General features: G+C 40.1%; 1 protein-coding gene across 1 annotated transcript in view; it reads right to left on the bottom strand.

The window, feature by feature from the left end:
* Positions 1–16920, bottom strand: part of CDK5RAP2 (CDK5 regulatory subunit associated protein 2) — a 70213-nt gene extending 53293 nt beyond the window's left edge. The window contains 13 exon segments of the mRNA XM_071766657.1: positions 4696–4914; positions 6404–6496; positions 7088–7207; positions 7626–7679; positions 9045–9204; positions 10499–10650; positions 11388–11511; positions 11726–11802; positions 12603–12713; positions 15634–15701; positions 16398–16465; positions 16617–16852; positions 16855–16920. Of these exon segments, the coding sequence (XP_071622758.1) occupies positions 4696–4914; positions 6404–6496; positions 7088–7207; positions 7626–7679; positions 9045–9204; positions 10499–10650; positions 11388–11511; positions 11726–11802; positions 12603–12713; positions 15634–15701; positions 16398–16465; positions 16617–16852; positions 16855–16905 (1533 nt within the window). The 5' untranslated portion in view covers positions 16906–16920.
* Positions 16921–19549: the final 2629 nt, after the last annotated feature.

Genomic DNA, 19549 nt, shown 5'->3' with positions numbered 1-19549 from the left:
GGAATAAGAGAAAACTGGTTACGGGTGATTCTGTTTGTCATTTGCTCTTTTTCTCATCACCCCATGAAAATTCTTGCACTGACATTGCATTGCTTTTGCATAAAACAAAAAGGTAAGAAAAGGTCAAATATTTTGTTTCCACAAGAGCACTAACTTCAGATGACCAAGGAGGAAAGTCTCTCATAATTAGGAGCTGTGAATAGAACTTCATTCCAGCTCTGTTAATTACTTCCCACAGCTCCAAGATTAGTTGCAACATCTTAGTTTCCAATCAGGGAAACATACACTTCTTGTCCATTTTGCTTCTAAAACACAGATACAATCTCTTGCAATAGCCTTATAGATTCAGCAGTGTTAATTGAAGGAGTCACAGCCTGCATACACAACAGCCTCATTTTATAAGCTTTTACTCTGCAAAAAGATCCAGAGCATTTACTGCATAGATTTTCTGGGTAAAGAGAAGTGGAAATTAGTAACAAAGGAGCCGTTATCTAAAAATAAACAGAATTTATTATAGAAGATTTTATACTACCTAAACTTGTCTTCAGACTCAAAGAACCAGGTAATGCAGCCTACATCTTAAAATAAATGTTCTTCCTTTATTGTTAAAAAGGACCCATTTTTTAAGTATCATAAGCCCTTTAAACACTTTGCATATATGGTAGTCACCTATAAACTTTACATTTACCTCCACTGGGAGTTAAGATGAAATAGTTGTTTCTTATTTTAAGTACAAAGCAACAGTACTAGTGCCACTTTAATTGCAATCTCTTTACAAACTGTTTTATGTCCTTTCCTTGACTTAATTACCTTGCTTCATGCAGGCTCACATCAACTCCCTAACATAATTTTACCCCTTCAGTGTTTTACTTGTTTATTTTGCACATTAAGTGCTAAGTGTCATTTACAATGCCTTTTGGTTTACTTGCTTAATTTTAGCCTCATTACCAGGATTCAGCTAAGAAATTCCTAGTACCTCAAAAAAAAACCTTACATGTTATTCAAAGAATGATTAAGCTCAGTTCTGCAAAACAAAAAGGTTAGTTTTTCAGGAACAAAAGAACTATTTGCTTGACTCAGAAAGCCAGTGAACTACAGAATCAAGTCCAACTTTTGCCTCGATATCCAAACTCTCAAAATGTGTCTATTTTTTCCTAACTACTACCTGTTAATATAAACTGCAGTGTAGCACAACTCTTCCAGCAGTGTAAGGTATGATAACTGATTTTGGCTTCAAGTTTTGGAGCTCTTCAAGTGAGCCACATTAAACCTATTCATACACATGTCAGTTGGAAGCCATGGATCAGCTGCAGTGTGATGATTTTCAGGGCATTGCAAAGCTCACACCTCAGCTTTCCAATTTTTGCATTGGTTTTAGACTAGTGCATCACTGAGAGGCTTTAAGTGACCTGTTAGGCAACTAAACTTCAATGGAACACTTAAGACCTGTCCTAGAACTTCAAGTGACCAACTGAAAATTCTCTTCAAGCAAATCATTAGCATCTTTAAGAAGATGAGACATGCATAGATAGAAAAGAGGTTATTGCTGCTGCAATAACACTACAACCCCTCTTAACTAGTCTTGGTGTGCAACACTTGTCAGGTACAGAAACTATGCATCTGCCTTTAAAGTAGCACAAACATTATAGCTTAGTTTATGGGAAGAGGTGACACAGCATAAAATTGGGGAAAACGTAAAAATGCCTGCAAGAGACTTGATATTTGTGGATATTTTGCCTCTACTATTTCAGCCCCAGCGTTCCCTAAATCTTTGCCAGAACACGCTAGAGTGAAGACTAAAAATTACCTTCCTTGCAAGAGGCAGAATTCTGTAACACACAAAACTATCCATCACTATAGCAGGTTGCTATGAACTCATTGACCACTCAAATTGTCTGGGAGAAAAATCTATTGGTTTCTATACATTTTAGTTGCAAGGATAATATAGTACCTACAGTGCTCAGAGCATTAACTTGGCAATTCCCTCTGCCGACATTTTTCCCCAAGAGACTTCCCTATGATTAATGATAGTTGAACTGAGAAAAATGAATGTGGAACACTGTAATGTAGAAGATGGGAGCAGATGCCTCCCCCTCCTTGTCAGATGGAAAACAGGTTGGTGAATAATTAAGTCATGAAGCTCCAAAACCTCCCTCTCCAGATAAACTACAGGTAGGAAGACTCAATAATAAATTCTGCCTAATGAGCTATTCTGCATTTCCCCAACCAACTGATCAAATATGAATACCTAGTAAATATACTCTAATTGTCTACATTTAGGCCTGGAGAGAGAATGGATATTTAAAGTGTTTAATCATGTAAATTTGTACAAACTCTTCCATCAAGAAGCACTGAATATGTTAGAGAGACAGTAACATGGTGGACACAAGCAACATAAAGGATGAGTTGATGTTTATTCCTCATCAATCAAATGTAAGAATATATGGCCAAAGTTTGTGTAAAAGACCTTAAAGTGATGCTGAACTACTGCTTTAACAGCAGCTTCTGGAAGGTGCAGAACTGAGGAGAGGTTTTGCTTTTAAAGTTGACCAGGTAAAAACTCAGGACACCTGCCCACCTTGAGGCTGGGACACTGCTCAAGGACATCTAGGCCCATTGCTCCCTAAGACTCCTGGAGTGGGCACAGCCTGTGATTGGCTTATGTGTAGCAGTCTTAATTAACTCAGCTTAATTAAGCTCCCTCCATTCCAGTACAGCAAAGTCTAAATAATTCCAACAGGCTCAGTTTACAATAGCATAGAAGGAACTTAGCTGCATCTCTAAGGTTTGGGTTTTTTTTAAATAGACATGTGCAAAAATTGGGATTACCCCAATTACAGTTTATGAAAAGTCATTGAAAATTTTCCTGTGAGTGAGTGAAAAGCTCAGACAGCAGTTCATTAAATGTTGAGGGCATTTTCTACAGTTTAGGCACATTCTTGCTAGTTTTATTCCACCAAAATAAATAGGTATCGCAGAGCATAAATAGAACAGAATTTTTAAGGCTGTCTCATAAAAGGTTTGCATCAGATCACTGAAGTGGTTTGCTATTTGTCAAAGAGCAAAATATCACAGCATATTTTTTTCCTCCCACATATCTACTTCTTAATGGGCAACATTTCACAGGCAATGTTGCCATATCCAAATGTACTAGCAAGTCTGAAATTGAAGCAGCTGTTCTGCAAGGAGCAGGAAATAGGTTAGGGATATAATTTTTATAAGACTGCTCATCTTTTGGCAGGAATGCCTTTTCCCCAAGGAGCTAGTCATTTACATGAAAAACTTGGACATAATGGAGTCAAATAGGCTTCTCTAATACAAGTAACTTTGAATTCCCTGGTTACTCCCTACTCAGTCCTCTTTTTCCTGTCTCTGCTGTACAGTTATATTCAAGCTCCCCTGAAAGATGAAAAAAAAGCACTGAATAGAGAAGTCAGTTAAACATAAAAATACTTTAAATCAATAAAATATGTTCTTTGTGTCTGTTTCACTGACAGGAGCGATCTGTTCTTTCTCTCCTTAACCTCAACACCCTGAAGAAATTTCAAAGCATACCAAAGATAGAGACTTTGTGACGGCAGCCTAACCACAGTTGACAATCAACCAAAAAAACGAGTTAAATTGGGGGCAGGCGACAGGGAGCACAAATTATCTGTTTGCAGGTAAAGAGATCCCTCTACTGGTTCTACGTGATATTGCAGGGACAGCAATTGCCACATTTACTTGCTTATAAAGGGCCTTATTTAATAATTGAACCAAAACATCCACTGAGCAAAGACAAGCTTATTTAATGTTTTGTGTAATTTAATATAACAGGAGACTAATCCCTGCCTGAGGAGGACCAGACTTCCCATGCAGACAGGAGTCTACTCATGCATATCTTGCCAAATGGAAACAATGGTGAGAAGACTTATGTGACATACAGGTGAGAGATGTTTTATGGCATTCAGAATGATGCATCCTTTTTCTCAAAGGAAGTAAAAAAAAAAAAAGAAATTTGAACACTCACATTGTTGTATGAGCTGTGTGTGCTAGAAGCAGCAGTGCTTGTCTAAACCCCTACAGCAAGGTAAAAAAAGCCTAACCAGAATATGAAGCAAAATTAATGAAGAGATGCAGCAAGTCTGTGTTAAATTGTGATCAGCTAACTCTGCTTTGGAAATTTTACAAGCATAAGTTATTAAATACACAGCCTTTATACTGACCCTCCTATGACAGCAAAATGCTAGATGAAGTTTAGTTTAAGGTTGCAACAATTGGCTACTTCTTCCCGTTCTGCATTTGAATTTAAAAGGAAGTTTAATTTAAGTAGTGTAATTAAAGATAATGTATAGGCAAGCAGCAAAACAAAATACAGCAGCAATATAATATGTACATTATCATGCATGTTCAGATTCTGACATTAGAAAACCTGAAACCAACAGTAAACAATTTACCACTTAAAAGCTATTATTTTTAAAGGACTTAAGACTGCCAAGATGATATTTATTTTAAAATATTTTTCTGTGCAGATTGTGTCTCTGAATTTTCTTGACTATTCTTGGCCACATTCTTTTGAACATTGGTTTTGGAAAATGCATTTACCTTTCCAAAAAGTATTCAAATTAAAAAAACCTAAATCTTGGAAAAGGACATATAAGAAGTGCTCTATTATTTTTAAGCTTTATGAAGAAAAGTAAAAAAAGTGATAATAACATTAATGGTTTTGTCACTTCTGCTCTTTTGTAGTTGTGCTTCATCCAGCTCCTTCTCCATTTTCTCTCTTTCTAAATTCAAGTCACTCAGCTCTTGATCAGTCCTTTTAATCCTCCTTTGTAGCCTACGATTCTCAGCATCCTTTGTAAGGTTTTCTGAACGGAGCTCTGCTAAGAGAGTCTCTTTTTCCATCAAGAGAGCTTGATAATCCTCTGCACCCTGAAACATAAAGCAACATTCAAGTTCTGCAAGGATATTTGGTAGAGACTGAAGTTTTTAGTCCAGTTGAATCCCAATCTACTCCCCCACACCTCTTTCCAGTATTTCAAAATTATGGTGCAAAACCACAGCAAAGTGACAGTTCCTTGTGCAACAGGGAAGTGTTACACTGAAACTTCTCTCAACAAATGCAACTCAGCTTTCAGTGAGAAACAGTGCAGGATGAAGCTTTAGATAACTAAGAATTAGATGAAGTTTGACCTGCAAAGGAGCCCATAGTGCAAATGAGACCATATTTTTATTGGTTCCAAAAAATTTATTACATAAGACTTCTACTTTTGGCTCAGTTTGAATCCAGACTAAGTCATGGATTTTCCTATACATTTCCTATACAAAATAGCAAGCCTGGTTTGTGTTCTTCCCCACAACAAACTCTTACAACTGGCACCCTTGAATTTCACAACAGAGGTGACAGAAGTAGTGGGCAGTCCAGCAGGATTTACTCACAGAGAGCTGCCTTCAACTCAAGTTTGTAGCTAAGAAGCAGAGTAATGAGGAGAAAGGCTTGCTCTGTCACCCACCATGCAATTTGGATTCTGTGGACAGGAGGGATTAGTTGTAGACTTTTTAAACCTAGAGCTTTTCAAAAATAACCAAGATCTCAAAATGAAAGGGTTAAAATTAGAGTAGTATTTCAAAGCAGGACTTCCATGGCATGAAAAACAAACATGAGCTACAGATTCACACTCAGGCCAAAATGACCTGCAGAAATAGGATAAACTTCTCAGCAGAGCACATTTAAAACTGGGCTTAAGTGAAAAAAAAATCCTTTGGAAGAAATGGAAGTGCTCTGAGAGAACTAAACATTACTACGCCATTAGACCTTGAAATAAAAAAAAAAACAGTAGTCAGCCACAGCTGTAGGTTTATGTACTTTGGAGGCAAGCTATCAAACTCTTCCACTCCTGCTGAGCCAAGAGAAAAAATGGATAAACAAACATCATAATAGAAGATTCATCACTGCCTCTAATCAGCATTAGTTAGTTTTATCAGACTTTGTTTTAGCTGAGTTGGAAAACATTACAAGAGGCATTATGTTGTCTGTTTTATTATCAGGTTCTCACTTTCTCCCATTTAAGACCTTCATTATTTATTATTTATATTAAGACCTTTATTATTTAATAAGGTCATATTAAAAGTTATCATCATAAACTCCATTCTCCTCCACACACATGAACACATTACTAAGTCACATTTTCTTAAAAATATTACACTAAAAAAAGAAACAAGTAGCCTGACATTTTAAGACTATCATTTATGTGATTTGATTTGGGAAATTTTTTCCAGTGTAAGAAAAATGGAACATTTAAGCAACACTTTGAACTAATTGCCATTCCTCTGCTTTCACAGATACACAGTACTGCTGTGTAGAACTACTGAGACCAGAGGAGTAGGTACCAGGGAAACCACATTAATGCTTGCTTCTTACCTTGAATTTTTGGATGTGTGCCTTATGAGTTGCCTCTCTTGCCTTAGCCAATGAAGCATTTAGGTCTTCAATTTCAGAACTAAGCTCCTCATTCTTTAAGTAAAGTAAAATGAATACTATGTAGAAAGAGTTATTCCCAAGGGATGGTGATTCAGTAATAGCTATCCCATCTCATTATCCATTCATCCAGCTACATAAAACAAATACTTTAAAGAACAAAAGCACCAAACACATCATAATAAATTTTGTGAGAAAAAATTCTTGTTCTTACACAGCACTCACTAGACTGCCTATCACTCAAGTTAAATATTTCTCATTCTTCCACAAAATCTGAATTTTGGCTGACATTGACCTCTCCTATTTTAGCTGTCTTTAGAACAGCTCCTCAACAACATAAAACACTTTCATGCATTTTAAGTGGTGCTCAGAGCTGATGTGCAACTGAAAACATATTTCCTAAAAGTTCTTAAAGGAGAGAAGATGAGTTAAATATCTTATTCCTCTCTCCTCCAGTCTAAGACCTAAAATTAAATAAACAGAGCCACTCACACATATGACTGCAGTGATTAAGGACCCACTAGAAGCCTCTTAATGGTTACAGCACAATCAGTCAGCCCCTGCCACATACACAACACACACACTCCCCTCCAATGATACTTCTACAAACCAGCAAGATCATCATACCTCTTTTTCCTTGGCTTTTAATGCAACAGTTAGGCCTTGAATGGTTTTATCCCTTTTCAAACCATTCTTCTTTTCAACAGCAAGCTCATTTTCTCTTTCTTGTAGCTCTTCTTGAAGTGACTAAATTAGATTATGTGAAAGTTGCATTAACTTCCCACTAAGAGATACTGTAACTGCACATTAATAAGGATATCCTCTCAGAGTTCTTCTATCTTATTACTCAGATTACTAATATAAAATGTAGTCCCAAAATGTAAGTCATCATCTTAAAGATGTGCCTAGAATACAGTGTAAGAAGCCTCATCACACAGGCTGGCCATGAGCATCAGCTTCAATATTTGATGAGTGTGGCTATCAGCTTTATTGAGAATGGCTTCAAAAACCTGGTGAGCTTTGTGGTCACATCTAACAGAACAGAGAATTTACCATTTTGCTTCCATTTGAGCCAAGGCCCCTCTGTAACCATGAATGAATAACAGAAGAGATGCCAACATGCACTGTAAACACTCAAGGAAATAGAAACAAAACTAGAACTTACATGAATTTTTTTTTCAAAGGCATTTCTCTCATTTTTAAGTTCCATTTTAATAGCCTGTAGAACAAAACAGTTGTTACAGTAAAGTGAATTAATTCTAAGCACAAATGTAACTCATTAAGCATTAAAACGAAGCAAAAAGAGCCCCAAAAGTTGGGAAAAACAAACCAAACCTCCAGAGTATATGCCTTTTTGGCACGAATTTGTTGAACCAATTGCTTCCTAGAAGTTTATAAACCTACTTGAGCATAGTATGAGCCTGTCCAAATTAGGGAAAGAAGAAAGAAAACAAACCAAAATAAAACCACTACACAACATGTTCTTCCATTAGACAGGACAGAGTTAACAGAAGTGCATTTTTATGTGACATTTATCTATGTCAGCAAGATGCTTTTATCAAGGGAGATTTTAATTAGCACTTTTCCTTGGGGAGGTCACAGAATTTTTTTTTAAAGTAATCATATATAAAAAACAGTTGTGCAAAGATATTAATCAGATTTTTTTCTCCAATACCAAATCCCAAAATGATTATAGTCTTTCTAGCTCTTATGAAATTAAAGGTGACCCTGTTTTCACCTTGACACACAAATACTCCTGTGCAACCAAGGTAGTTTTTCCTGCCACATACTGATTTAATTGCAAGACCCAGAACTGAAAAATTACATTCCAAGAAAAAAAAAAAAAAGGGGGTGGGGAGAGGGAAGAATTTCACAGAAGCATGACAGCTTCCATGATTACTTTCTTAATTCTGCCAGCTTTAATTTATTGTTTGAATAACCAACAAGAAAAAAAAAAAAAGCCACAACAAGCTTTAAGATCTGTTTGTGCATTTCAGCTTTTAGGATATTTGTCTTACTATTTATGAGGCAAGTGAAATAAGAAAATGTGCTAGGAGTCAGTATCTTAACTAAAAGTCAGATTTTTGCTTTATTTAATGAGTTTTGGGGGTGTTTTTTTTTAGTTGGTTGGTTTTTTTTTTTTTACACCCACCTCCCTAACCACAGCTTTTTCTCCAGACCATAACAGTAGAGATGCTTCTCAAAAACAACCTCCCAAGTCACATTCTTAACTTGTAAAGAATGTTGTCATCTGCTGAGGAATCTGCTAACATCTACCATTTTTTTAGAATACACTTCTGTAAAGCAATTGCACATTATCTATAATAGTTGCATAAAATCAATGGGAAACATGACCTTTCACTGAATGAATGGTTAGCATGGATAATAAGGATGAACACTGACCACCAAACCACAATGTAACCCATGAATGTTAAGGAAATGGGAGAAGGGAGGGAGGAAATAACTGGAGAAGAATATTTTCAAAAATTGGTTTAAGTCACTCCCATGCTGTCATGCACAAAACCTTTAAAATCCTACACCACGTGAGATTTATAAAATAGAGCTGTTCAGTCAGTTTCCTCACCTCTATCTCACTATCTTTTTCATGCCTCAAAGCAATGGTAAGTTCTCTGATTTTTTCTGCTGGTAAGTTCCCATAAGATCCACTCTGAGACTTTTCTTCTTCAAGGTGTTGAATTACAGCCTCTTTATTTTTCAATGACAGCCTCAGTTGCTCTATAAGTCTAAAATTATAAGATTAAATATTAATCTTGTATCATCTACCACCAATTTTCCAGTCATTGCAGGAAGTTTTGCAGACAACTTTCCTAGATGAAGACTCCAGACAATACTTGTAAAATTTAGGAGAGTTCTTTCACAATCCCTTTTCCATCCAAGGAAGCCAGAAAAGGTGCCATAACTTTAAAATAAGCAACAAGCAGGGTTGAGCTATCTGCAAAGACATTCTTTGTCATACTCCTCACAGCCTTCACTTCAGTGCTTCAAGCCTGCCAATTTGTCTCCACACTTTAAGCAACATTTTCACACAAGCTACAGAGCAGACAAGTCAAGACAACCTCTGAAAAGAACTGGTTTCATAACTCCTTCCCAGCTCAAGTCACTCAGGAGAGCAACTGTGTGCAGATAAATGACTAACAGATAGAAAAAGGAAGACAGAACACAGAAAAGAGGGAGATAACTTGAGAGCCAGGTGGTGGCACGGAAGATGCAACATCAATTTTTTCATAATTTTCTGCCACTGTAGGTTTCAGACTTGCAGCTTTCAGTCTGTGTAAGCTTTCACAAGAATTAACTGGAAAACACTGCAAACTTTACTTGGATTCTACCATTATATAAAACCTATGACATGAAAGCCCCAGGCCAACATAGTGTCCTGTCACCAGGGTAGAGCAGCTATGCAGGGTTCAGTCCAGGCAGGAAAGGACACCCCACAGTATGAGGAATCATCACAGTCTTAATCTGAACTCCAAACTCAAATCCTCCAGAGCACCAAGATGTGAGTTTGGACATTTTCCCCACTTAGTTACTGAACAACCTGCACACCTTCACAACTACCAACAGTTGCCAGTGCTTTTGCAAAGCACAATCAAAACCACAAAGCAAAAACATGTTTCTCTTCCCATTAGGTTTACCAACCTCAACAGAAACATCACCAAGACTGAAGAGAACACAATGCACCATGAAAGCAGTGAGCACAGGTGGTAGAGTCAAGCTCTATTCAGCAATAGTTTCAAGAAAGGAGCAAGCAGAAGGTCAGTCAGCCAAGCTACAAAGATGCTTTAAAACAGGACACCTCATGTCATATGCATACTGACTCTTTCAGACTTTCAGAGAACTTTAAAAGATGATTTTGGTATCATGTGGCATGTAAACCAGAAGTTAATTTAATGGCTGAAAGGGTAAGATGGGCAGTAACACTCAACCATGTATCTGAGGGTATGATCAAGCTATTAAAACTTATATCCATGTCAACTCTTCACACTTTGAACAATTAGAAGCATCAACAAGGGTTCTGACCTGTCTTTCTCAGCTCCTGTAATAATATCCACATCCTTTGCAGGGGCACTCATAATTGAAGAAAGTTTCTGCTCAGCAGCTATTCTGAGAGCTTTCTCCTTCTCTGTCACTGCAATGGCTTTTTCCACATCTTCTTGGGCAGCTTTAACATTCTGTAATTAAAATGTGCAATTTCAAATTTGGTAAGAACAAAATGCTCATTTTTCACATACTGAAGTTTCTTCTACCAAGAATATGTTAATATGTTTAATACAACAGCTTTTACCAAGTATTTCAAGTACTTCAAAAATGGTCCTGAAAGCTTTGTGTCTGGATTTTCAAGATTAATCAATTTTCTGTGGTCCATTAAGAAGGGAAGTATTTTTTAAATAAAAAAAAAAATACCCTAACTGATTGCAGAACTGGAAACAAGAGTGCTCCTCTGCTACAGCTTTACATTAGGTATTAAAACTTGGCTTTGTCCCTCTGTCCTCCCACTATCCACATAAAGATGGGAAACAACAGGAGCTCCTACAGAGTGATTCCAGTATTTATAAAGCTGAGACTTCTATTAGCAGTAGCAGTGTCCTGAATCCAACCACTCTTTCTCTTAAATGGAGACTGCAGTTCTGACATCACAGCTACACCTCACACTGCAGTTCAGGAATCAAAGGTTTGTACTGACTGTATCTAAATCCCACCAACAGCTACAATTTTTCTGAGGAACTGCAATCTTCATATTTATCTGTTCCAGAGCAGCTAAAAACATCTTTGTTTGTGTGTGCACCTGTTTTTCCAAGAAAGCTGAAAGTATTTTGAAAATACAGGCAGATCACAGTATCAAATCTCAGACAACAATACAAAGACAGTACTGATTTCTGATCATTCCTTCAGTTTGGGGGCCACTCACCTCTTCCAGAAAGCTTATTTTGCTATTCAGGATTTCTTCCATTTCTTGCATCTTCTTTTGTGCCTCACTCTTCACACGCTGTATCTCAGCATTACCACCCTGGGCCAAGCTTTCAACTGCTTTACTGAAAGATAAAAATACAGACAGAAACCCACTGCACATCAGAATGGAAACCATTTAAAGTACAAGTGCTGGCTGACAGATTATGCACTAATGCCTGACACTTCATCTGCTTGTCACTTTAGGTTAAATACACACATCTACACACTATAGAGCAATTTTGGTGGTCCTGTCTGAGACTTCCACACACAGGAAATAAAAAATATACTGGCACTTACGAGGCTTTGATGAGAAGTTTCTCTCTCTCCCGCAGCTCACGCTTCAGACTTTCTAACTCCACTTTCAGCTCAATGTTCTAGGAGAGAACAGAGAATTCAAAGGTTACCCAAAAGTTATTTGTAACATGAAGATTACTTTTTCCTTGGACCAGCAAATGTCAAAGATCACCAGGCTAACCAGAGCATACACATTTGAGCTTTTAGAGGACATATTTTCCAAGGTGAAAGACTTTCAGAAATCTCAAATTGTATTCAAGCAATTCAGATTCCCTACACACACACTTGACTATAAGGGGGAGTAGTGTAGATCCACTTGGGAGTTTCTAGAGCTTCCATGCATGACTATTCTTGGAGTTATGAGCTACTGTATTTTCTTTTAAACACCTAATTGTATCAACTATCAAGGTTTTTAATAATCTTAAAATTATTTTGTTATAGCCTGAGAAAACTACCCATGACATAAGCACACACTGTACAAAGAACTACTTGGCCTGCAAGCTGACAGATACCATTTCAATATATCAGCAAGAAAGACATTGGTGTAGGAAACCAGGACAGAAGAGCACTCAAACTACAATTTCAGTATGATTTCAGCAGCACAACTACTGGACATTCACAACTACTTACTGGAAACAAAACAGCTCTTATTCTGTCCCATAATGATGGACACGCAGGCACATGAAACTAAATTTTTCCACACCTTGTAAAGGTCATTTTTACTCAGTTTTATTACTGAAAAGCACTAGGCCAGAATAAAATAATCATACCAAAATTACCAACAACAAAAAACTCAAAAGATGAGTAAAAGAGGTAATCTCCCTACAAGCCAAACTCTTCAAAAAACCCATAATTCTATTAAGTTATTCTAACTGCATACAATTCTGTGTATTTCTTCAGTGGTACCATCAAACTTCTGCTGCATTCGCTCCTCCAGAAAGTAAATCCGAAGCTTCAGGTTGAAATTCTCTTTTTTCAGATCAGTGATTTGCTGTGGAATAAGAGAGAAAAAAAGCAAATTATGTCATGTGTTTCAAATCAATACAGAATGAAAGTTACTATAATTTGGCTTTGTTCTCTACTGTGCAACATTAAAATTCAACCCACTGGCCATGGGTAAACATGTACATGTGCAGGTGATACACACACTCAACTTGTGAAGCTGTAATAACTGCATATGATACCCAAGCCAAAATGAAAAATAAATCCCTCTAAAAAAAAAAACCTCTCACCCAGGGAGCCACAAATACTCCAAGCCCTTCAAAAGCTTTGTCCTTCCCCATCATCTCCCATCATCTTATTCCAGCTTAATTCTTTTCCCCACCTCCATTCTTCAGCCAAACAGGAAGAAATCCTACTCTAGCCTCCCCCTGCTGAATTTCTGGCTGTTTGGGTTTGTATTTTGTTTTAGTTTTAAGATCTATAGGCACATTAGTACACACATAACCAAGCAAAACCCTGAGTAACCATCACTTAAGAAAATAATTTTAAAAGTATTGTTTAAAAATGTAATACACACTGTTGAGCTGACAGTACTAAAACATTGGCTTTATTCCACACAAAAAATCCAAGGAGCCTTTAAAATCTGAAAATATTAAGTAGTTCTTTCTTCTATGAAAAAACTTGGACAAAAATTTAGAAGTCATGTTGAAAGAGAAGAATTTTATAGACAAGATCTTGGGAGGGTAGCCTCATTCATGGGAAGAAAAGCCACGAGCATATAAGGCATGTGAACCCAATCAAACACCAATAATATCTTTATTCCAGCCTCTATTTCACTATGCAGTTCTCTGGAAAAAATTACATGTGCTTTTTAACCTTCCCAGCAGAAGCAGTAACATAGTTGATGGTTTCATTAAAGAAATGAGTTCCCCTCTAAATTTTTTTTAAGAGACTAAACATAAAACATTCATTCAAATAAGACTCATGTCCCCTGCCAGATGCTTTCAGCAAAAAGAAATCTAATATGTTACAGAACTGCTAATAAAATATTTATGTAGGCTCTTCCAGAACAGTATAGTAGCACTTGTAAAATTATTAGCAATACAAGTCTTAAAGTACTTGGCAAATGAAACCTAAGATTTTCAGTAACTGCACTCAGAACCTGCATCTGCAAACAATCCTTCAGTTTAATAAACTTACCCAGTAAGATCCCTTATCATTATTCAAAAAGGAGGAAAGGGGAAAAAAGAGGAAAGGGGAAAAAAGAGGAAAGGGAAAAAAGAGGAAAGGGGAAAAAAGAGGAAAGGGGAAAAAAGAGGAAAGGGGAAAAAAGAGGAAAGGGGAAAAAAGAGGAAAGGGGAAAAAAGAGGAAAGGGGAAAAAAGAGGAAAGGGGAAAAAAAAGGAAAGGGGAAAAAAAAGGAAAGGGGAAAAAAAAGGAAAGGGGAAAAAAAGAGGAAAGGGGAAAAAAAGAGGAAAGGGGAAAAAAAGAGGAAAGGGGAAAAAAAGAGGAAAGGGGAAAAAAAGAGGAAAGGGGAAAAAAAGAGGAAAGGGGAAAAAAGGAGGAAAGGGGAAAAAAAGAGGAAAGGGGAAAAAAAGAGGAAAGGGGAAAAAAAGAGGAAAGGGGAAAAAAAGAGGAAAGGGGAAAAAAAGAGGAAAGGGGAAAAAAGAGGAAAGGGGAAAAAAGAGGAAAGGGGAAAAAAGAGGAAAGGGGAAAAAAGAGGAAAGGGGAAAAAAGAGGAAAGGGGAAAAAAGAGGAAAGGGGAAAAAAGAGGAAAGGGGAAAAAAGAGGAAAGGGGAAAAAAGAGGAAAGGGGAAAAAAAGAGGAAAGGGGAAAAAAAGAGGAAAGGGGAAAAAAAGAGGAAAGGGAAAAAAAGAGGAAAGGGAAAAAAAGAGGAAAGGGAAAAAAAGAGGAAAGGGAAAAAAGAGGAAAGGGGAAAAAGAGGAAAGGGGAAAAAGAGGAAAGGGGAAAAAGAGGAAAGGGGAAAAAGAGGAAAGGGGAAAAAGAGGAAAGGGGAAAAAGAGGAAAGGGGAAAAAGAGGAAAGGGGAAAAAGAGGAAAGGGGAAAAAGAGGAAAGGGGAAAAAGAGGAAAGGGGAAAAAGAGGAAAGGGGAAAAAGAGGAAAGGGGAAAAAGAGGAAAGGGGAAACATCCTTTAAAAAACATCCTTTATCAAAGGTTTCCAAAACAAGTTTTAAATTCTGAGCAAAGAGCATAGCTTGCTCCTAGGCACTATGTTAGGCCACCAGAAGTGGAAAGTTCAGAAGTCACACTCATTTCAAACATAACAAATGTTACAAAATGTAACAACATCCGCAGCAGCACACCACTCAAACCACTTCCTTTATCTGCAGAAGCTATAACTCAACCAAAGCATCATTCAGGAGTAATAAACAATTTATTTCTTCAATTTAAGCAATCAATTTATATTTTTTAATAATCTAATGTTTTCCTGTACTCTCTGCTAAGTGCCAAAACCAGTCCAATCTACAGGACTGTCACAATAACACCAGCTAGACTTTAATAAAAGTATTCCAAACACATTTGTGCATAATTATAAGGTAAAAGACACTTTACAGCTGTGAATCAATTAACAAAACAAACCCTGTCCCAGTCTCAACAAAAACGAACTTGATGCTTCCCTGAAATAAATCAATTGCAGACTTCCAAGCAAAGATCTTAAGTTTCTAGTGATTACATGAACTTTGGAGCATGGTTTGCCAATTTTTCTTTCACAACTTAAGAGCAGCCCTTGCTTAGTCAACAACACGGTTTTTGTCTCTCTTTTTGAAAGCAATACTTAACAAATGGAGGTTGAAAGCAGAGAGAGATGCCTGGTCACACCTGCAACAGATCTGTGTTGATTAACACAAATTGAGAACCTAACCAAGAGAGTCAGTGCTTCAACCACCATGTTACCAATATCTTGGCCATAAATTTTGTATTGAGTCTTGTATGAAAAGTCTGCTTACATTTTCATAGTCCTTCATGGTCCGAGCTCTTGTTGGTGAGACTGTATCTACTGCCACATCTGGTAACACTAGAAATTCAAGAGGACAGAGTGAGTTCAGACAGGGGAATCTATCAGCTAGACCTCAATTTAGAAATAGCAAAGGCTAATCGAAACAGAGTAAAAGTACACCACCTTCTGAGAAGCAAAAAAGGCATTTTTGGCCTCCTGTTCACATTATGTAGTAGTGTTACTGAGTAGTTAATATCTACTGATTTCTTGCTGAAATCAGTCAATGTGCAGTCACTTTTCTGCCGGCAGCCCCTGCACAGCTGAGCTGGAACACCTCATGACTCTCCCCACACAACTCCCGCAAACCAAGCAGATGATGAAGCCGTGACATTGCCTCATGGGCGTTCAAAGTATTTTAAGTTCACGCTCCACAAAACTCATGATTATCTTATGTGAGCCTTGGGGCCAGAATGAGCACCGGCAGCAGAGCAGCCAGGACTCGCTGCAGGAGCTGCTGTGGTTTCACAGTTTTACAAAGGCTCCTCTTACAAGAATCCACATCACTTACAGGCATCCTCTGCCTCTTTCCCTCAGGCACTGCCGTTTTCCCTCATCTTCCCAGACCCTCACGAAGCACCGAGCCCCCCGCAGCGGCGGGCGGGGCTCCTCGGCCAGCGGTGAGGTGCTGGGACCCTCCATCCCTGCTGCCGGTACCGCGAGGGCCGAACCGCCGCCTCCCCGAACCACACGGAGGGGGTCCCGATCCATCCTTACCTTCGCCATCAGCCGGGCCGGGCTGGGGGTCCCCGGGGGAGACGTCTGGCAGCTGGGAGACGCTGACGCTGAGGAAGGAGAACACCGCTGAGGGGCCGAAAGCGCAGGGGGCGTCGTTCCCGCGCCACCCGCCCGGCCGTGAGGGGAGCGGCGGGCCCGGCGCCTCAGCCCCGCGCCCGCGTTGGGGCCAGCGCTATCCCCAGGTCCCCGCCCGCCTACCTGCCCTCTAACGCCACCGGCAGTGTCAGGTCTTCCCCCGGCAGCGAGTCCATGTCAGCGGCGGCCCGCGGGTCCCGGCGGCGGGCACAGCCCCGGCTCCTTTGTGCGCGGCTTTGGCGGCTCCGCTGGAATTCAAACCGCCGCAATCGTTTCCGCCATCTTTGCGTCGACGCACACGAAGCCGCTGAAGCCAGCGCGGAGGAGCGAGAGAGGCGCGCACAATAGAGACTGAAGGGGAGGCGCCATCTTTGCTGAGGGCGGCGCTGGCCCGCGGGCGGGCGGGCGCCATGTTGTCTGAGGGCAGAGTGGGGGGGATGATGATGGCGGCTGCCAGCTGGGCAAAGGCAGAGAAAGCTGCCGGGCGCCATCTTTGCTAAGGGAAGCACCCGCGGCCTCCTCCAGCCGCCATCTTTTCCCAGAGCAGAACAGACGACGACGTTCAGCTCCCCGGCGCAGCTGCCATCTTGGCTGAGGGCAAGCTGCGTGCGCCTTTCGAGTCTGTCAGCCGGAACCGCCCCGGTGCCTTCGGGCCCTGCTCCAGCAGACACGATGGGAAGGGGGTTTTGCTGGAGGGTACTGGGACCCCGGGGGTCCTGCCAGGCCTGGCAGAGCCGCTGGAGCTGATTGTTCCCATGCCCTCCGCGGCGCCAGTACCCGCCGTCAGACTTGGAGAGAGAGTTTTCAAACTTGAGTTTGGAATTCCAGTCACTGGGCTTTGTAACTGCAGGGCTGGGACCCCGGGAAGCCAGCGGCTGTCGCCATCCCTGTCTGCATTGGAGCAGGCGGGTTTGGAAGCAGACATAAAGCAAAGATGTATGCCCTGCAGGTCTCCCACACTTTCCGTGGAAAAACAAAACAAAAATCAAAACAAAACCAAAACAAAACAAAGAATTCCATCTGGGAATGCAAAACTGAATTAAATGCTCCCTGACAGTGACAACACCAGGGGCACGTGGAGCTCCAAACCTTGCGTGGCTTCACAGGCTCCTTTTAAATTCATTAATTGAAACCCAAATGTAGGATTGAAATACTTCCCTGAAACATTTCAAGCCTCGTGGGCCATGGTGCTGGAACCACGACCTGTCACAGGAGGAAGCTCCATTCCAGCTGGATGCTCCCTTGGCTCCCGCCTGCAGGAGGAACCCTGTGCTTAAGCATTACATTTGTTTTCTTCTTCCATACTAAGTGTGTCAGGTTTCACTTACAATCATCTGGGCTATCTCAAGGGGATTTTACCTGGCTGAGAAATAGGACATGGATCATGGCTTACCATGGGCCATGGTAATGTTGTGGTTTTATTACTGGAAAGAAGCATGGTGCCCCGTTAGCTCTATTTTCTCCAGGTACCTGCTCCAGCGCCAGCCTCTGTTCAAAACAGATGAAAGTTGTAAAATGCCTTGCACTGGTGGTAGCAGCCATTGCAACCACTGGGATTTGTCTGATCACAGGGGGCTTCCCACCTCTCCTTCTGCCTTTCCATATTCTGTGTGCATGATGGAGCAGGTGTCTGCACCCCAGACTGCCAGGAAATGCCAGGGACCACTTAGCACAGCTGAGCTCTTAATCTCATCTCCCATCCAACTGGACAAACCCGAGGCTTTGCATTTGGGGTCTGATGACCCTAAGAGAAGTTCAGTCCCTTCAATTCCCCCAAGACCCCTGGGAGACATTTGTCACCTGATGTCACCAGGGCTACTTCTGCCAAACTGAATTCAAGTTTGCAAAACTGGGTCTGCCATATGGCACCAGAATTGGATCAGCCTGTCTGAAACATGGCTTTACATGTTTATAAAGCAGATCTTCATAAACCAAATAAGTCCACTTACTGAATGGATGACACCAATTTGCTCTAGTATAAGGTTACAGCATTACATATTAGATACATGCATTAAGTCAGCATCTACAAGTAACAGCTCAGATCATTCACTGCCTGGGAGCTGTGGGCTGGCCAGAGCATCTTCTGAAAGGAAATTAGCAAGGCCCTCCTTGCTAAGTTTATCATTTCATTAAATGGTTGTCTGACAGACAAACACAAACAGATGTGTACATGTATATACACACATTCACATGATGGAAAAATTCCCTGGGTCACTGCACTGACCAGAGGTTTATAAACTGCAGCAGCAGCAAGAAGCTGTGAGGTGCAGAAAGGGCTGGGAAATGTACTGTCTAGAAGCAGTTAACAACTTATCTCCTGATAATCTGCTTAATGTTGTTTAACCTTATCTTAATTAGTAGCACATTTGGGGAGATTATGGTATATCCTCATCTCAGGAACCGGTATTTGAACAATGCTTTACTACTTTATAAAGCAGCTTGAGATCCTTACCACCTCAGAAACACAGTGCTAAAGGGAGTCTGGGAAAGAAATCCTCAAGGTCAGTGTAATGGTAGGGATGAGCAGGAGGATCCCAAGGAGAAGGATGAACGCCAGCTCCTCAGTGCACTGTGGCTGAAGCCTGATGGTGGCACGAAGAAGATGGATGTCACTGTCAGCTGAGCACAGGTTCTCCTTGCTGTCCTGTTCTCAAGTCCCTGCTCTGGGGAGCTGGTTCAGCATTAGTTAGCTATGCCTCCTGTGCAGTTCTGAGCAAAATTCCTCCTAAGCTAAGTCATACCCAGTCAAACTGTTCTAATGCAAATCAGCTCAATCAACTCCCTTGAATTTCAGTGGGGCTCCAATTAAACATTTGAAAGAACACTTAGTTTTCGGTGTTTTTTTTTAACTGATGCTGACTTACCTCTCTTCAAGTTCTTTGCTTCATGAGCATGTCAAGAGACATAACATTCAGCAGGAAGAACTTGCCTTTGGCATTTCTATTTGCTTCTACAACCAAAAAACCCAATTTCCTAACACTGACAAGTGAGAAAGAAATGCAAATTTTCCACAGGTCCTCTTGCAGACGCTGCCAGAACTGTTCAAAACTATTGAT

This window comes from Heliangelus exortis, chromosome 22 (genome assembly GCF_036169615.1).
Source record: "Heliangelus exortis chromosome 22, bHelExo1.hap1, whole genome shotgun sequence".
NCBI lineage: Eukaryota > Metazoa > Chordata > Aves > Apodiformes > Trochilidae > Heliangelus > Heliangelus exortis.
Note: the sequence above shows the minus strand (reverse complement) of the source record. Positions and strands in the feature narration are given on the sequence as shown.